The sequence below is a fragment of the Rhipicephalus microplus genome, chromosome X (assembly GCF_043290135.1).
Source record: "Rhipicephalus microplus isolate Deutch F79 chromosome X, USDA_Rmic, whole genome shotgun sequence".
NCBI classification, from domain to species: domain Eukaryota; kingdom Metazoa; phylum Arthropoda; class Arachnida; order Ixodida; family Ixodidae; genus Rhipicephalus; species Rhipicephalus microplus.
Window position 1 is genome coordinate 458,880,408 of NC_134710.1, and position 20,501 is coordinate 458,900,908.

The 20,501-nt window shown below is 41.9% G+C and overlaps 1 protein-coding gene across 4 annotated transcripts in view; it reads left to right on the forward strand.

Moving 5' to 3' along the window:
- The window catches only part of LOC119160843 (nose resistant to fluoxetine protein 6), a 202,331-nt gene extending 183,651 nt beyond the window's left edge, over nucleotides 1-18,680 (forward strand). For all 4 annotated transcript variants that reach the window (XM_037413098.2, XM_075880667.1, XM_075880666.1 and 1 more), the window contains exons 13-16: nucleotides 2,520-2,640; nucleotides 6,132-6,321; nucleotides 10,250-10,392; nucleotides 16,903-18,680. In XM_037413098.2, coding sequence (XP_037268995.1) covers nucleotides 2,520-2,640; nucleotides 6,132-6,321; nucleotides 10,250-10,392; nucleotides 16,903-17,217 — 769 coding nt within the window. In that variant the 3' untranslated portion in view covers nucleotides 17,218-18,680. The remainder of the gene's footprint in view (nucleotides 1-2,519; nucleotides 2,641-6,131; nucleotides 6,322-10,249; nucleotides 10,393-16,902) is intronic.
- The last annotated feature ends 1,821 nt before the right edge of the window (nucleotides 18,681-20,501 follow it).

Consider the following 20,501-nt stretch of genomic DNA (forward strand, 5'->3'; position numbering starts at 1 on the left):
CTCGCCTTGCTTCGTGTCGTCAATATAAGATCCATGTTTGTGCTGAACTATTCTACTTTAGAACATAGGTCACGTCTTTATAGTAGCTAGACATGATCTAAATACATGTATAAGGTTGACGTGTTAGACATCGTAACTGCATAAACCACCTGCTGTAGTGAGTGCTCCTGTTGCCGCTTCCAGGAACCACAAAGAAAAAAAATCACTCCTGTACATCACTCCTTTTCACTCCTCCTCCATCACTCCTCCTGTACATCACTCCGAGGATTTGAACACTAGTGTGTTTAAATCCTCGTTTTCTGATTTTCTTTAAAGCAACAACGTTGGACATAGTGCAGAATTGCACAAGATAAAAGTTCGTGGAGCTAAATTTTCTAGCATGAAATAAAATAGCACAAAAACATCATCACTCAAAACACAAAAGACACTTTATTAGGAAAAGTGCAAAGGCACCCATCTTTCAAAAGAAAAGCTGTACGATGTTAATCAGTAGGCAAACCGATGTGGGATGAGAGTGAATGAAGTATGAAGTGGCGTTCCGCGTGACACATATGCACGCATATATGATGGTGAAAGGGCACTTTTTGTTATGCCGTAGGAAATGCCGGTCCGGGAGTGTAAATAACTGAACTACAATGATGTACAATCACTCCTTCTTTTTAAGTGAAACTTAAGTAAGTCAGATGCCATACTACGTCGTTAACAATTTTTTGGCGTAGGTAGGGGTAACGTTGCCCAAAAATATACAAATGGTAACTTGTCAGCAATATTACGTACCAAATGCGTTTCTGAAGATTTATTCATCTTAGCGAGATTATTCAGAATCGGAAACTTCACACTTTCAACGTTATACCTCAGTCTCTTCAGTCACAAATTATATGCTGTCGAAAACGCGTCAAATCCACGTGCTTTAACTCCAATGAACTCAGTATTACGTTCCAAGCAAGATAATGAAATGAAGCGATGTTTTGTGTGAGCTTTAGTTGTTGGAGTTAATAAATGTGTAAACAATTAGCTACTTATTTTGCCACCAGCAAGCTTGAGTTCCTGCATAAGAAGAATACACTTTTAGAGTGGAAATGTATGCACAGATGGTTTTCAGGTTGTATTTGTTCCGAGTGAAGAAAAATATTTTTCACATTCGTCCTGAAAAACGCCATGTGCATCAATCGTTGAACATGGCTGTGTATCCAGCAAAATGATCTTCTGCAGCAATACGTAGCATTATGAAGTTAAATGATGGCCAGTTGTTCACTCGAGAAGCCTGCACTAGTGTGCACATTAAGTCTCAAGCCATTGTGTTGGGGTTTATTGTCCGAAACCCAATATATTGTTATGAGAGACGTCGTAGTGGAGCGCTCCGAAAGTTTCGACCCACTGGGATTCTTTAACGCGCACCTAAATCTAAGCACTCGGGCGTCAAGAATTTCTGCCTCCATCAAAAATGTGGCCACCACGGCAAGGATTGGGTCCAGCGACCTAGCGTGTACATTTGTACACACTGGGAATGAAAGACCGCATCTGAAGCTTCAAAGAAAAATAAGCTTCAAAGAAAAATAACCTTAGTTAGCGTTATACAGGCCACGCAACAAAGACGTCATACAAAATTCGATGCACCACCATGACAAGGCACTCGGAAATACAAATTGAAACATATCTCAATTGATAGCAACGCCACTTGGCGTAAGATCTGTGTTCTTTCTTTGTAGAGTGCATTATATGAAACTAAGCAGTAAGTGTATAATATTATGGCTGATAGAACCTGCAAGAAAACTATTCCATCACGAAATAAGCAAACATAGTCAGGTGATAGAAGTTAATAAACAGGTACTTTAAAAAAATGTGCAAGGTTTACGTTTCATAGTTGGTACCAGCAATATTTTAACGACAGTATTGTATTGTCAACACACTCATAACTTAAGAATCAGAGAACGCTGAAGGCTCCAAAAGAAGGCAGTATGAAGCGCTACTTGATTGTCGGTGAATCATGAGCTACCTTACTACGCGCGTTCTTAGCCTTGATCAAACGATGTAATATACAAGTGTACAATGTTACTTTTATAAGGCTTTGAATGGTTGTGAAATTCTATGAACACACTTACTAAAATAGCAAAAATCAATGCTCTTAGATGGACAAGCAATTATTTTTCAGCCTATAGCGGCTAATCATCGCAAAGGGTACAAAATATTGTGATCGGGCCAACTAAACATTTGTTTTGTGTTACAGTATCAAAGTTGATCGGCCGCTGTGTAAAAGCGGTGCTTTGTCACAGATCGTCTTGCAGACAAAATTATGGAACCACTTCTTTTGTCTCCCTTACATTAAAATCGCGTACGTTGTGTTTGAAATGTTTCTGCCGTCATGCGGTACCCTTTTCTGTACCATAGAAACTGCCGACAGAGAGTGACTAAACAATAGAGAACTCCTGGTGTTATCGAGCAAGCCAGACTCATGTCAAATACATAAATAGGGACACTTACAATAATCCATACCTTCACTACCTCCTATTTTCTGACAGCACTGTCATAGACACGATGAACCACTACTACATGCTTCCGTTCTACCATGGAGTCTGCTTCTTCTCTGGATGCATCACGTTTCTGATCGTAGAGCAATACGGCAAGGCCAGCATTTCGAAGGTGAGCTAATTTACAAAGAGTGCAATAATCAGTCCGTTTACAATGCAGGATTGAATATTGTTGAATATGTTACAGCCGCTTGCATAATTTCGGCAATACGTGAAAGCAACTGCTGGTGCCTGAATGGAATGTAGTTGAAAAACAGTCAAAGGGCGTTGAAACGAAGCCAAATTTCTTTGTTAGCACAATTAGTCGCTTTATTTCATTGTGAAGGTGTCCCAGGCCGGCCTCGTTTGAGTTATTGCTTGGATCGCACATAATACAAGCACCAACTTCACCAAAATTTCTTCCTTATAATTAAAGGCAGATAAAACAAAGCTGCAAATTCATTCACTTTTTGATTCATTCATTCAATCACTATTCCTTAAAAGAACAAAAAATTATCTTGGCTTTTTACAAGTGATGCACCTTCTCTGCACAAAGAACAGATGCAAAAGAACAAAATAGAAAAAAGCAAAGGGATGGTGAGACAGCAATGCAAAAAAAGAGAAAAACCAAATTTTTATTGCGTGTATTACATGCACCAAGGTCAGAGGAAAAATTTAGGTTGGCATAAAAAACAGAAGAATTGCGCACACTGACGGGAAGCAACAAGAATTTTACACTGGTCTGTGAACGCAGACACAAGAAGTGGGTTAGATAATTGAATGATATGTGGGTTTTAACTTCCCAAAACCACCATAGGAATTGTTTGAGAAGTGGCGTATTCAAGAACGTTTCTAATTACTCAAATACATTGCAATATCGCAAGCTAGATAGAAAACTAATTTTATAAATGACACCATTAGCGTGTATTTGTTTGCCAGTTGCACTGTGAGGGGCAAAAAAGAAAGGTTGCTTGCTGATGACAGCCGACAAGCTGGGAAAAAAGCGAACGAGTTAGGCCGGATTGCAGTTTGGTGTATCTTCTGGCTATTCTCAAGGAGCCAGAATGCCATCTAAACGTTCCAAAGCAGCATGGTCATTTACCTTTATCGCCAATGTTGCAGCCGAACAGAACAGACGGCGATAATATACGAGCGCAGTTTTCGTTGTGCATAATAAATAATACCATTTGGAATAAACTAAACATTAGAAATGAGAGCACGCAGCTTCTTCTCAAAGCACGAGCAAATTGCGAAAAAAATGAATAAATTTTGAAGAATTCAGTGCACTTCTATCTATAATATATAAAGTAGAACAGTGTTTGACAGGTAGAATGATGTTCGAAAATCAAGATAAAATGTAGCTAGAAACAATAAACACAGTCTGTTTTCGCACTGAATCAAAATATGGCACAGGGGCCGATAACGCAAAAGCTGTGGACTGCAGTGGCGAATATATGACGCCTTAGTTCGTACAGCACATAAATGTTGCCTTAACTCATCGTCGCCTTTTCCGTTCCGTCTCTGCGCAGATGCAACTGCGAGCTGACACACCCGATATGCAACAGTGCGCTGCAGCTTGCTAGTGTGGAAAAACACGCTGCATGCGTCGGCTTACACGGCTGAAAAGCTGAACAACAGTAAATTTTGTCGGCATATAATAAAGAAAATATCTCCTAATTGACTAAAATGAAATATCAAAAGTAGCCAAAAACGCCATGGTGTCAACCTGAAATTTTCGTCGCCACACGGTACCGTAAAATAGTGAATATGGCACCGAGTTGCCACCAACGGCAGTCTACACTTTGAGAAAGGCAACATGACGGATCACTGCAGCATCCTTAGTCAAATACACCCCATAGCCTTGATCCCATATTTTTCTCGCACGTTCCTGCTTCTGTTTTCGTACTTTTCCAGAACCACATGTGAATGAAACTGCCTTACTAGTCGTATGATGGATGAATTGCCTTACCAGAAAACCTTATTTGCCCTTTATTGTTTCCGTGCTGCAATTGATATTTTATTTATATCTCTATTTATATAGGTAAATTAACAACCCTGCTTGGACCATGAGCCTGCAGTATTGAATAAATAAATAAAATACAGGGTGAAAACTCAAAAGACGAAAACAGAGAAGAGGCTTGACACACATGAACGCAGCACCCATGTGTGTAAAGCCCCTTCTTTGTATTCGTCTTTTGCAATTTACAGCGAAAGCTGCTATGAGATCAGAACACAGCTCACGTGCGTGGACGGCACCATATTCGCTACTTTACGATACCGTCTGGCGACAAAAATTTCACGTTGACGTCATGGCTTATTTCTGGCTACTTTTGCTATTTTACAGTGGACTCTCTTTTGCGATCAAAACACAACACACGTCCAGCGCCGTATAGTTGTCCGCCACTGCCGCCGCTGGTGTCCGTAACGGATATCTCAGAAATAAAAAAAACTCATTAAATGAAAAACAGCATGGAAGCAATGGCAGTTGAACCCACATCCGCTGCGTGCCAGCCCTGCATTCTAGCACTGAGCCACCCCGGCTATTGCTTCGTGTTTCAAAACTGGCCTTAGGCAGGCTTGATGTCGGGAAAGAAATTGCGCTATTATGAGTAATAAAGCGTTTTATAACATCAAAGGACTACCCAGGTGCCACACTGTGCGAATAGCTTAAAGAGTGGGTCGTCCAATGATCCAAACCATTACAAAAGCTTCTCTTGTTGTCCTATTAACTGTGGCACACACCCATTTAAGGCATGTATATGCTAAATCCTAGGCATGATGTTTTATTTTGTCCAGCAAATGATAAAACCCTCATGAATATTCAGTCCTCTTACATAAAGGACTTCGATAGGAGAGCAACTTTTTAGATCGTTATAAACATTACGCAATATTATGTTCGCTATGTCCATCACGGAGCTCAATTCTGAAAACCCAGCTAGACAGCTGTTTAGATATCAGAAATCGTGTATATATGAGCGTAAACAATGGAAAAAATTGTATTCTTTCACGTTGAAATTTCCAGGCACTCAAACGCTCAGGCTTACTAGCAAAATGCTTTAACTGACACTCCTACAGCAGCATTTTATTAAACTGTAATTTGCTATTTTTATGGAATCATCAAGCCTCGCACCATACTTAAAACTCTATAGAGAGTTCATCAACAGAGCACGTATTGGTAAATGTTGCAGTATTTTATTTACAATAAAGTTCGAACGCTGAGTAAGCACGAGTACTGTGTGTCCTTCTCTTTGTCTTCTAAGACGAATGTAAGGTTGATTTGGAGGTTCGCGCACAAAATAAAAACATAATGACTGAAATATAGTGATTCCAAGCTCTCGTTTTCGCGATTGCTAGAACCGCGTTCGTTAGGACGCTCCAGACGTGGAGGAACGCCAGAACGAATGTGGAATGTGGCGGTACATGGAAGAACGCAACCTACCGCGAAACTCTACACTTAAGCAATGCTCTTCCAAAAGACATTTCGTGCTTAATACCTTTTGAACACGTGGTTGGTGCTGTTACTTCTTTTTGAAGAGCGATTCTATCATGCTCTAGTTAACCTATTCTAGAGTCTGCAGCAGGTTGCCGGACAACATCAACTTCTCGCTTTTGTATCAATTACAGATGACCCAGGTTTCTCTCTGGTGTCTGTGTCTCTTCTGCGGCCTGTATTGCCTGTTCATGAAGATTGAGTGGTACAGCAAAAGTGAAGAAACTAGTGAGACGAAGAAGTTGTTCCATGCTTTCACTGACCGAATTATCTGGTCTGTGTGCGTCGCGTGCGTCACGTTCACCTGCGCAACTGGCCGTGGAGGTAAATATAGCTTCGTTTAGCACGGCTTCCCTTGATATTTCGTAGCAAGGTTTTGAGTTTTTTTTTTTCAGACCACTGCAACAGTGAGTTAATGAAAAATGAACACTGTTTAGAACCTGACTGATCGGTTCTTTAGGAATATAATTAGTTAATACCAGGCTTTTTTTCTTTAAGCTTTACGGTAAATTTGGCAGCCCATACAGCGTTTGCCAAAAGATAACGTGTTGCTAACTATGTCAGAAATTTGACCACTGACAAGCGAGAAAACTGCGCATCCGTCCCTGTATTAGGTAAGGAGAATCGCTATGAAGAATATATGTATAAAGAGCATTTTTATATTGTTACCAGTGATATGACAGTCTTGGTAGTAGTTATCTTTATGTCTTCATTTGAAGGACTGAAAGTGTCGTCCTTTGTATTTCCCAAAACGTTATTGCCGTCTTATTTCCCCTATTCGTTAAATGGTTCACCCCTTAAAATTGAGGAGCAATATAAATCCCTTTGTCCTATATTTTACGAACTTCTGTTTTGGGGGCATCACTATAAAGCGACGTGCTTCTGCGCGAATGCGTGCAACATATCATATTTTACCACTCTTAACTCAATGCCTCTACCTTACAAAAAACCACACCTCAATAAATTCTTTGGTATAGCTATACAGTAAAAAGCCGACATATAAATCTTGTATAAAAATTATGAGATTCTCAGGAAGAAATCTGTAAATTTCTTTTGTAACGTCTCGGCGAAAGGTATCCTTCGCAATCGGGAATCATCAATCTTCTCAGTTTTCATATTTTCCTTTTCACCATCACGTGTATAGAGTATTCAGTCCTTCTTCATAAGTATATTTAGGTTTTAGCTGCATCACCTGTTCTATAGCCACAACCATAAGGCACCGTCAATTGCCTTCGCCGTACTAGTGTGTTTAAATCCTCGTTTTCTGATTTTATTTAAAGCAACAACGTTGGACATAGTGCAGAATTGCACAAGATAAAAGTTCGTGGAGCTAAATTTTCTAGCATGAAATAAAATAGCACAAAAACATCATCACTCAAAGCACAAAAGACACTTTATTAGGAAAAGTGCAAAGGCACCCATCTTTCAAAAGAAAAGCTGTACGATGTTAATCAGTAGGCAAACCGATGTGGGGTGAGAGTGAATGAAGTATGAAGTGGCGTTCCGCGTGACACATATGCACGCATATATGATGGTGAAAGGGCACTTTTTGTTATGCCGTAGGAAATGCCGGTCCGGGAGTGTAAATAACTGAACTACAATTACTAGCAAAATAGTTGCGAAAATGAAACCTAGCGTTCAGTCTTATCCAAAATAGAACTGGTGATGTATTCTTTGTACTACCACAATGAATCGATAATTAACAAGGCCACGAAAATGCCGCCTCAATTTCACATGGAGTCAGCAGCCGACGCCAGAAGCTCCACAGTGCGGACAGGTGATGCAATCGCTGCTTTCGCTACAGTTGTGCGCTGGACAGCATTGGTGCTCTATTTTCATAAACTTTGCGATGATCGCTTTACTTTCGTGTCACTACATAAAACAGACAAATCGCGTAGATGAGTTTCTGAGTGGGTTGTAAGTCTTGAAAATAAGAACTCTGGTGAAAAATGCAGAACGTGTAGGTTGCTATACTTTCCGCTTAAAAGAAAAAAAATTGATTTTTAAACACCGGCAAAAAGCACATGATTATAAAGCACGGCGCACTGGGTGACTTCATTTATTTTTTATCATCTTAAGTCTTTAACCAAATTAAAGTTCGTGGTCATACTTTTTTGCTTCTTTACACTAAGCGAAACGCAGCTGCAGTGGCCTGATAAGCGCCCCTAGTCTCGATGCTTTAACATATCGTACTTCTTAACATTTACTTGACATTAGGTGCTCCGTGTACGCATTAGTGTCCCAGTGGTGTCACTTGTGATAGAAGGGAAACATCTGGGTTGTTGCATCTTCATTCACCAGTAAGAAATTACAATCTAATAATTGCACAGAAAGCCACATTTATGTTACACTTTGAGGCGTACTTTAACGGGTGATCAATGAATGATTATTCCCATGATAGGCCTGCCTAAGGTTCCCTTAAAAGGAGGACATTGAGTGCCATGGGTCATTGCAGCACCCCACTAATATCTGAAAATATGGAGCACAATTTGCGATCTCACTCTTAGGGGACAGAGTAAAGACGAGCGCACCCTGCCCCGCCCCCACCCGTGGGTACGTCTGTGACTGCACGTTGTGCTTTTGTAGATAGACTACGTGTTGTGCTTGAGAAATTGAAACTGAGGTGCTTCAAGTTTTAATTTTCGCCACGCGTTACCGATTCTGAAGATTTTGTTCAAAGAAATTTGAATCGCAGGCAACGACAATGTGTAAGGCAACGGTAAGTTTTGTGCACATACACATGCAAGTCGATTCAAAATCGGATTCCCTAAGTAGTAGAACCAAGTGGTGTAGCCAGTGGGTGGCACACCTGGCCCGTGCGACCCCTCCTCCCGTTTGCATGCGCGGCCCCCCTTCAGGTCAAGATGGTGCCCCCCCCCCCCCCCACCTCCGCGACGAAAATCTCTGCCTATGCCCCTGGTAGAACCCACTTTCATACGACGCACTGCACATTTTTAATCAGCAACCTAAACGCGCCTTTTGGTTGTGCTCTGTTACAAAACCACCTGATAGAACTCAATATGTGTTCGACATCGACGTTCCAACCCACGCTTGTACTGTCTCAGAAGTAACGCTATACATGCGCAGATAGCACTAAAGCTATAATCTTGTGTCGCACCACGCGATCATTTAGGCACGCGAATAATGATCTCTTTAGCACAGTTTTGCCGCATGGTAGCACTCTGCGCAGCGTATGAGCCACAGTGACCATTAGGAGCTTTTACTGACGCTGGTACAACTCAGGCTTAGCCCCGCTTCAAGCACGCAAGCACGTGCTTCTTATTCAGAATAGCGAAAGCGGAGCGCAAATAATTCGTGTGAAAATTATGACGAAAATGCAATATGTCCTCTCCTATATACACTGCAGTAATTGCTCAACCGCCTACCAAACACCCTGAAGAAATACTGGTTTTAGATAGAAAGCAGCCGCGACTGGAAAACCTCTTACACACCTGGATATAAGAAAAAAAGTGATTCCTAACAGCGTACAACTGGTCGTTAGGTGCACCAGTAGAATTTCATGGAAAATTAAGTATGGCAGAAGAGTATAAATAATGAGTGTTTTGATGTTATCATCATGATTATTACTATAAAAATTTACGCAACCGACAAACAGTAAACGTGTTTATAAATGTAAATTATCGTTGGCAAGATTTTCAAGCTCAGAACGTAGAACGTAGGAAATGTCTATCAAGTCATGTTTTTGTCCGTTCGTGATAAGATATCATTCTCTGTTTTAGTAGATCACATATTGTGATAACTATGTGGTGAGCGCTTTTTTTGCGTTCGCTTCACTTCGCTGAGATGTTAGAACTTTCAATTTCGAACTGTACAGGTGTTACTTGTGTCACGACTGGCCAAATTCTGGTGGTAACTCTTGAGCGTTTTTGTAATGCTTCTCTTTGAAACAATGAACGATTAATTGGCACGTGAAAACAGATGAGTAGGCGGTGCCTCTAGAAAGCACCAGCATCTTGTAGACGCGTTTGAGTAAAGCAGCTTAGGGGGGGGGGGGGGGGAGAGTCATGTACCAAAGGATGGGCTTGAATTTTTGGTTGCTTTGTACGCTTTTAATGCGCGATGGTTGCTGATGAAAGCATGAGCGTAACCATCGTCAGGAATTTCTCAATACTGCTTAGAAGCATATGCAGAAGTCAAGGTAGTAGTTTAAAGTGATACCACGCATTTCAAACCTGGTTTATAGGCTGAAAAGCGATGCTCTTTTTTTTTGTCTGCTGTGAAATGAACGCAGGAATTGTGAACCAGTTCCTTTCCTGGAACGGATTCGTGCCGCTGAGCCATCTGTCATTCGGAGTGTACCTCATTCACTACCCAGTGTTCCTCCTCACGCACCACGTCGCCAGGGAACGCATCTTTTATTCCCATTTCACTTTGGTAAGCTACATCTTTGTTTTTTTTTTAAACTAGTGGCTTAGTGGTGCTCATCAAGCCCTTAGGAGCCTTTTGAAAATGCAGATGCATGCTTCAATCATTACTACGAAGCCTGTTTTTCGTGCCAGCATATAGCCACAAAATTGTGTAAATATGTCTACCATACTGACAAACGTTACTTCACTTGAAAAAATATCAAACAAAAAACGTTCAATAGCTGAGCCTTGCTCCTAACGTAGACACTTCACTGAACACGATTCACATAAATGTAATGTGGTTGTAAACAATAATTTAAAAATATAGTTTGTTCCACAGGCACTTTCGGTGAAAAGAGGCAATAGTCTCAGCGAAAGCATTTTTTATTTAATAGGAAGAAAAAAAATAGTAAGCAAAAATAAAACAGTTCCATGCATGATTCTCCGGTGTGTGTGTGTGTGTGGGGGGGGGGGGGGGGTACGTGCGTACATGCGCACGTTTGGGGAGTGAAGCTCTTTATAGCATAACCTTGTGACTAGCCACACGTAACCGAGAGAAGAAGAGACGAGAAAGGAAAGAAGGCATAAGAAATGACCATGACTAGTTTTATTTTCTAGATGGCGTTACGCTGCCGCTACTCTTCGAAGAGCTGCTACTCTCCAATTAGCTGCTGAGTGCGTTTTGGCAACGAGTGCACTGCCTCTCTCAGAGTCCAGGATAGTCTCCTTCAGTGATGCCGACCCTAGAAATTTATCTCTAGATCTAGAGATTTTCCACCTCATTAAGTGATATGGCGTCTTTTTTTGTTGAATCTAGGGATTTTCATTAGATGGTTAATGTGACATTTCACGGACTGTTTAAAAGCATTACTAAATAACCCTTTTTTTTTTCAACTAGAAAGGCTGTAAAAATGATAATTTTGGCTATTTCATGTATTTATTTATGATTTTTTAGTATTTTCATGAATCGCGTGAAAGGACTAGCAGTTTTATATTGCGAGATCGTTATATTTTGCATATTGCAGAAAACTAAGCTATGTTGTCGTAAGAGTTAACACGTGCATATTATGAGCTCCCTGGGTGATTGGTGCTCTGTGAAACAAAGATAAGCTTTGTATTTTAGAGCACATAAACACGTGTCAAGATTACACTCACTGCGTGCCTTCACCAAACAATATCTATGTTAAATAATCAGGTATTCAATAGAAGAACAGAACCAAATAAGACTTAAGGCTTGGAAAGGTAGTACGGGTTCAATATTTCGCAAACGATGTTATGAAGCAGTCTGTCCGGGTTTAGGTGGTCTAAATTTCCGGAGCCCTCCACTACGGCGTCTCTCATAATCATATAGTGGTTTTGGGACGTTAAACCCCACATATCAATCAATCAAGCAGTCTGTCCGGGTGTTTCAATCTTTGCATGCTCTTTACATGAACGCGTGTATAAATTTGGTTAAACGTGGAGCTGATCGAAAGTACAGAGAAGAGGCGTAGCTATCAGCCAATAATAGAGCGCCCATTTACATCTTCTGAAAATGTTGCAACAGTGATTTCAAATGTGGAAAATTAAGAATAGAGCATCAGCTGTCAAGCGGCAAGTACGAGAAAGGCGCGACAGACTTGCGGTGTACCGAATACTAACATCTATGTCTTCGTTGATTGGTTTGTGGGGTTTAACGTCCCAAAACCACCATATGATTATGAAATACGCCGTAGTGGAGGGCTGCGAAAATTTCGACCACCTGGGGTTCTTTAACGAGTACCTAATCTTAGCACACGGGCCTACAACATTTTCGCCTCCATCGCAAATGCAGTCGCTGCAGCCGGGATTCAATCCCGCAACCTTCGGGTTAGCAGCCGAGTACCTTAGCCACTAGACCACCACGGCAGGGCAACACCTATGTCTTCAATGCGTGTGCAAAGTGAATTCGACATGCAAATCCGTCTCGTTGGCCACAGGTGTCATTTGAAAGCAATTTTATGCAACTCCAGAGAACGTGTAGAGCAAATACCCTAAAAATTGTCAATGAAAATTTTTCATTTTAATATTGTTCAGAAGAACTTGGATACAAAGCTGCCATCTTAATAATTTTTAAGAGTGAATTAGTCTGAATAATGACACTAAAACTATAACCTAGATATTTTTCTTGCAATCTAGGGATTTTTCGAGAGTCAATCTAGAAATAAAACGCCTATATGGGTTGGCATTACTGGTCGCCGTACGTAGCGGATCGCAGGTGTAGCATCGACGGAAGCGGCAGGCGCGTTGAAGACGCGCTCGGCTTTCCAGGCTCGCGTATCGCCGGTGTTACCCGTGCACCGTCTGCATAGTGCGCGATCAAATGCCTCTCTCAGTCTCCTGTATTGTCGCGTTCGTGGCTGATCGCTGGTGGGCCATGGACCTAGCAGAGCGGCGAGCGCATTCAAGATGCTTGCGCTCGGCTTTCTTGGCTAACGTCTCGTGGGTGATACCCACGCGCCGTCTGCATTCTCGAACGCGATCAGACGCATGGACGCATGCACAAATGGACGAACACACGGACGGATGGACGGATGTACGCTTCGCCCCACTCAACATCATTCACTCTGTGGATATGCTGTGAATGTTTTTCGGAGCGAAGCTTTCCAGGCCCACAATCCGCCGTCGCCGGCGCCACCGAAGCTGTCTTCGCCGGGCAAGCGCGCCCCCCTCAACAGGTACGCGCTCCCGGCGCAGCGGGAGTGCAGGCAGGGAGACAGATTGCGCGCCCCGCACACTCACTCACTCAGTCATTCCCGCCGATGAGCGCAGCAGACGCTCTCCTTACCAGCTCTCCATCGTACCGCCTTCATGAAAGCCAAAAGCTAGATCAGGCAGATGGTTAGATGTGTCCCATTTCTGAGCAGCTTAGCTCATCAAGGTTGCATTTTACACCGAATAACCGCTGGTTTACGTTCTGTGAACTTGCGCTTTTACAGCGAAGAATGCCGTAAGTGTTCTCGGTGTTCTACTCTATTTTCGTGATGCAGGCACTGGCAAATGGAAAATGAAGAGGGAAAGGCAGCATGGCATAAAATTTGCGACGAGAGACTGCATCGATAGAATTCCCAAAGTCGGTTCAGTCTCAATATACGCTCTATATTCTAAAATTTGTTGGCCTTATAAATATTAACTAAACCAATGAGAAATTACACTTCAGCTAAATAATTTTTCTTGTTCACCCGACCTAGAGGCGCTGTTATTGGGGATTCAACAAAAACGAGTGCGCAACATACAAAGTACTAAATAGTAAACATGCAAAAAAATCACAGAACACAAAGCTTGAAATACACCACTTAGCAATAATAATACAACATGGAAAAAATATAAATCAATAATTTAAAAACAGCAATAAAATAACATACACAAAAAAACTACATGCATAGGTTTGTATGGGGCACTTTTCTTTGTTTACAATAACATTGCGATCGCTTTCTGTAGTAGGAGGCAATTATTCCAAAAGCAACATTATTTCTCAAATACTGTACACGCTGTAAGATAAGTACGCAAGCGTCAAGATATAGAAAGGGAGGGTGTTGAAATAATAGTTCGTTTATGAGTACGCGCGTGCTGACTCCTCTTAGCAAACTTTGAGTAACAGCGTCGTAAATGGGCAATACTTTTTTGAATATTTTTGATTAGTCTGTGAAGATGTAACACACAATTTTAGTGTGTGTTCTCCACCACTGCTTCCGTCACGGCGGCACTTTTTTGAGCAGTTTCTTTCTCTTATAATGAATTGATGTCCAAGCCCTACGCCATCTGTGTCTCATTTACTTGTTTATTCACCCCTCTGTAGCGCAAGCTATTCAACTTCTTCACTTAACAAGCCTACCTACTGTAAGTAGTTCTGACGTTATTGCGGAAACGATGGGTCACTTTCGTTGCTACAGCACTTCCGTGAAAATGAAATCAACGCTAAGCGGAATTTGGCTTTTTATTTAAGGAAAGCCCGTAATCGCATCTCACGGAAGGCAGCGGTGGAGCGTACAGCATTCATGATAACGGCGTGGGTAGGGCGTTATCTTGTATAGAGGGAAAACACAGATTACATATATAATACATAGGAAGAACGGGCTTATGTTATAAAACGATGACAGTGCACAAAAACAACGAACGAATGGAATATTAATAGAAAAACTGGACCGAGTTCCACTAAACTTTTTAATCAAATGACATCGCGTGCAACAACCCAAAATATGCACGCGGAAATGCTAAATTTCACCTGGCTCGTCTACGCAATATACGTAACTAATACATGCCGCACGACGAATCAGCTTCCTAACTAAACTAAAATCCAAAGTTCCTCAATTTATATAAGTGTAAAAAATGAATTTAGTTGGTACATATGCCATAACAACGGCATATTTATGTGGAGCGCAGTAGTCGTTCCCACTGCAGATGATTTTTTTTTCTTTCATCTGTATTTGTTTACCCGTTTTAGATCGCGCGCAGAGGTGTAATCAACCCACATCAAAATACGACCACCATAACCGGAAATCAAACCCCCATCTTCGAACGTAGAAGCGCTGAGCTAGCACGAGGTGGTGAATGGGCACGCACGCATCTTTTAGGGTTCTGGTCGTAAATATGGCATAGATAAAATTGAATTCTTGGTGTCTCAAGAATGCTTTAGCCAGACCTAGATTGTGGATTGATATACACATCATTACGTGCCATGGAAATACGTTTTGACGCTCCTCCTGCATATTGAGCTGTGGCATATTCGTGCTCTCAGAAAGATGTTCGCAAAATCGCTGTAAGCTGCGCGTCAAATGAAAAATCAGAGGTGCATCTGAGGTAGTTACCTGATGATTGCACCAGTATCTAATTTTGACTTCAACTTGTTTTTTTTTTCAAGTGTTCATTGAAACAATATCAAGTTAAAACATATAGTTGCAAGCCTAGCTCTATTTTCACGAAGACACAGTTCGCACCCATTCCACAAAGCAACAGACTCTGTAGTCGATAGTGCTTTGACGTAGTGGATGGTGCTAGAAGAAGTAGTGGTTTCTTCGGTCCTTTGATGAATAATGGGACAAACAGCACTCATGATCTCGCCACATTGATGTCAGTCGACGTGCACGTAGAGTAACTACACGCGTATTCCATGCCATCGCGTGGTAGTAGTCTGTCTTAGCTTCACCAGGCCGCGCAAGGCCGGCATCACCCGGACATCCTGTTCCCTTGGGCTGGCCAGCTCCGGCGGACTTTCCAGACGCGCGCTCGTGGGTGGCCACAAAAACAATCATGTGACAGCTGTTGGGTGTCACTACGTTACAATTTGAATTATGCAAGAACGAATAATAATATCCTCGACTATACGAAATTCGAGATCCAACGAAAGATTCGCAGTGCATTCAGCATTTCTGTAAATTGAGTTTCAACTGTTTCTTAAGTATAAGAGGTTTACCTGAAAACTAAGGTGCAGGCTTATGTGCCATACGAGTCGAAACAAGCGCCCCACTGCAGCATGATTGTGTCTGAGTGGCAGTTCAGATGGTGGCAATCGCGCATGCGCTAAAATACCGGGCGAGGTGCAAAATACTTTGAGGGGGCGAGGTAATATTTGATATAATAACGTGAACTCGTTACACGGCCTATAAATAAAAAAAAACATGGCGCGAAGCTTTGACAGCACTAACAATATTTGAGTCAGATATCACGAATGTAGTAGGGCTGTTTGAGAGCGCCTGCAATCATTTTATCTAACAGGACAGTCTGTTTTCTTATGTTAGCGTTAAAGAGCTCCCTTCGCAGAAAGTCCAGTGTTGGCGTCTGTATCAGTGTCGTTAGTGGGGAGCAAAAAATTATTTTGTCCATAACTCAAAATTTGAGAAAAACGCGAATAAACTAAATAATAAAAATTCTCGGGTTCAAGTGACGATTGCACTCGGGCAGTTTTCGTGGCGACTAGTACGTTTTCCACTACCACACAGCTATGCGTCTGCTCGGAAACACCTTGAAGAGAATGTCTTCTGCTTTTAAATGTAGTGAAATTTGCGTTCATGCTTTACAAACACACCCTTTTGGCATATAGGTTTACAGTACAACATTTAATATCGCAGTAATATTTCTTGGTACAATGGAGAATGCTATCAGGCGTAATAATAGGTGATTATCATAACTACCTCGTGGTTTAAAGCTGTCCACTCATTACAAAAAGCACACAAGTTACTGCGGGTATTGCTTTAAGACATGTAGGGGGTCAATAGAAACTATTTTAGGCCACACAAATAATCATAGTATAAAACATACTGCGATTTACGCAGAATAGTGCAGTATGCGATAGCTTCACTAACACAAGCCATATTAAAGTGCGAATTACTACAATGCAATCGATAAAGTGTAAACTGTGTAAGTAACATCACACTAAAAGTATGCACCAAGTGGTTCAAATACTCTCTTGCGACAGAATATTGGTATCTCGTTGGACTTTTAAGGGGGGAAACTTAAGGGTTCCTCACATTTTTTTAGCCGTATACTCTGTTCAGTGTCTTGAACCATTGTTCTGACGCAGGTATCCCAATGCTTCGCGGTCCTTGTTTGGAGTTACATCCTGAGCTACTTACTCTTCATCGCATGCGAAGCACCAACTGGTCACCTCGAAAAACTTGTGTTCATGAGAGAACGACCTACCGGTGCACCACGCACAAACGGCATGGCAAATGGTGCAATGCAAAATGGCGCATGCGACAACAACACCAACCACCTCGCCGTCAGTATCATCGCTACCGGTACAATCAAGAGGTTTCTCAGCCGGGCTCCTACATCGAAGGGCGCAGCCGTAGCAGGCACCGAAGCAAGGCGCGCCATCAAGTGCAACAGATTCTGACGGACACTGCGTGAATAATCTCCTCTCTACGGACTCTACAAAGTGCTTCTACTGTGGAAACTTTATTCGCCCTGTGCCTCTTGTGAATCACGCTGAGGTGGACGCGATTAACCTCGAAAAAGGCACTCTTCCAACTTTTGGACGCTATAGGTGTGCAGGTGTGAAGAATGCTTAAAAAGAAGATCGTTATTGTATAGCCGATATACTTACCTTAATTAAATCAATTTGCCATTAGTCTTTACTCGCAACCACGAACTCTTCGGGCTTTTGACACACCTTGCTGTCGGCTAGCACTTCAATGCTCACCCCACTGCCGAGTCACGTGTAAGTGGCTAGCAGCTGTGTTATTTTGCTAGCCACCATCATTTGCTTTATGGGCAGCCGTTGAAGTGATACTTGCATTGAGGACGTTTAGTGTCAGCTAGAAGGTTGCATGATCAGATTGCATCAATGTAGAATGGATGCCCTTCTTGCCTGGTAGAAGCATTAAATCACTGCACGTATATGCAAAATAGGCCCACTGCTGCTCCATAAATATACGTCTTGCCACTCACCATTTCATTAGCACATCAACACATCTACAATTACCTTCCTTGTGATAAACTGTTTTCTCTTAAGAAAGTATAGAACACTTGTCCTACAACCACAGACGACATCGACCGCAGTTGCATGAAGGTCCATGCATTTATTGCCCATACACAAAGAAAACTGATTTTTGAATATGCCTATCACGAATACGTGTTTATAAGTAGGACTGTGCCACCAAATGATAAAGGACATTTATGATTCACAACATTTCTATGTTGCACTGACCCTGTTGTGGTTTTTTTCTCACATGGAGCTTCACTTTGTACCCACGATATGTTCTCTTAATGCATACTGTCCAACTTTGCATAGATGAGCATTGAAAACTTTGCTAGGAGCAACCATTGTAAGCTGTAAGTAAAGTATGCAATAATATATTTGTGTTCCATTCACCCAGCACTTGCAAGAAGTTCCATGTTATGTAAGATAGAATAACGCCATTCGTTCATTTGCTTTAGAAGTTACACAGCAAAATTTATATACGCCTTTACTAACATAGTCGTCGACTTGTAAGTGCTATGTTGTGCTTTAAAATATATTGCCTAGGAAGATTGACCACATATACTTAGTGCCATTGTGACGCCTTAAAACACTCTAGCTCGAAGCGGCTAGTAATTTGGGGCACTATCAAAAGTGACGCTTTTAAAAGTGTCATAACAACCCGGTAGATTCACGGTGTTGTAGGGATAACGATACGTGCCAATTTATAAGACATTGATAAAAATATTTCGTATCACATTAACCTGTCATGAATAAATGTAATATGCCTTCCTTTGCTCCGGTTCTAGTAATGTATAAACTACACAAATGTTGTTACAGATAAAAGTGAGTGAGCACCGATCGTGTTGAGAAATAAACAAATTGTTATACTCCCACAATTTGTTTTTACCTGCACTGAACATCACAGTTTTCTTTGTACACCACACACAAATAAATGCGCGTTTTGACAACTGCATATTGTGACTGCACATCACGTGCTGCAGAATAGACTAACGCTTCCAAGAACACTGCATCAGCACTTGATTGCCTGTCTGAAAAGAACGCGTGGATAAAATGTAACATCTGAGACTACAGAAGTGTTGGAAGGAGGCTGTAGTTTTCGATCAAGAGAATATCCAGACAAGCTGAAAATAATAGAAGGCTTTCGAATGACGTTTTTTGTTCTGTGTGCTTCCAGTGTTGAAATAAAATAACTGAGAGAACAGCCCTTTCGTAAGAATTAACGCTAAAAGAAAAGCGGGAATACACAACATTGCAAAGGTAAACCCTTTGCCCTGTACATTTTTGTCCTTCTACTCAGGATCAAGAAAATGGACAGTGCACAGGTCTCATGTTAAAGTAGTCAAGGTTGATTCGCAGTTTTCTTAGTGCATGCTATTAAACAGAACGGGACCCTGCCGAGTGGAGCGATAATTGTGATGATTTATTTGAGTAGGCTACATATACATAGGTGACCAATTTCTAGTGTCAGCCGTTGCCAACATATTTTTTGGCTTGTTTTTACAGTGTTATGAAAATCATCATCTCTTTAAGTAAAAAAGAAATCACTGAACTAGCTCCGAACCTTAAACTTGAATGAAGCTGTTGTCAAGGTTTCAACTCACGAAGTGCGAACGGCAGGACATTGTCAGCTATTCTGGGCATCACTCTGTTCATCCTGGCATACGTGTTTTAAAGTGATGACCAATATCTTTTCACAATTTTTACGGAGGCGCAAAACGCTACCCCTCCAGTGGTGGTTAAGCCTAGAGCGGTTGATTTCAGAAGCAAACGGATATCTTGTAAGCAGACTTGTTGCCACTAAAACATTGTAAGCCCCAAGTGCTCAAGTCATGTGGCAAGAACATATGAACAATGATTATGTCAAGTGGCTGTATAAGAGCCATCGAACCTTTTGTGCTAAAGATGGGTGAAGCATATAGAAATTGAAAGCACGAGGGCAGCATGAGGTGCGTATACAGAGATGTAAATATACTGAAAGCCCCACCTTCACTCAGGGGGATCAGTCAGCAAAAATTTGCAGGCCACGCGCCTGCTACGCTGAGTACAAGAACCGCCTTTAATTCACAACTCAAATAACCACAACCGGCCATCCGGCCCAACACACCACTAGCGTGCACAGAAGGATCAAAAGCCATGAACGAACAAATCCCGCAGGCTGGCGCTCACTGCAACATAGGTGCGCAACATAAAAAAAGCCAGTGCGAAACATAAGCGCAGCAAACGAAACACACATACAATACACCGTAGGATACGAGCCATCTGCTCGCCTTAGCGGACGCCCCGAACCGGCGTACTTCTGCACAGTAGCCCTCACGGAAGGAAAAAACCCCTCGCACTTAGCGCGACCGGCCCCGCATCCCATCGCTCGCCTGCCACCGAAAAAGCCTCCTGCCTCATCTCATCTCGCTCCTTAACGGCGAGCCACTGTTCCGCCCCTGTGGCTTTACTTGCAATAGCAAATATATGTACACTCGCGGCTCCATTTCGCCGCCAGCATCTACGTAGGCATTGTCGTAGATGTCATGTACCATATATGTATACGTATCTTTACATATGAAAACGCGAGAGAGAACGAAATAAAAAGAAAGAATCCAGTGCGTGGAATTGAACGGGAATCCTCCGCGTCGTGAATGCGAGAAGTCAACCACTGAACCAGCGAGGGGGCCCTCCTTGAGCGTTCAAATGGCACGATAAAT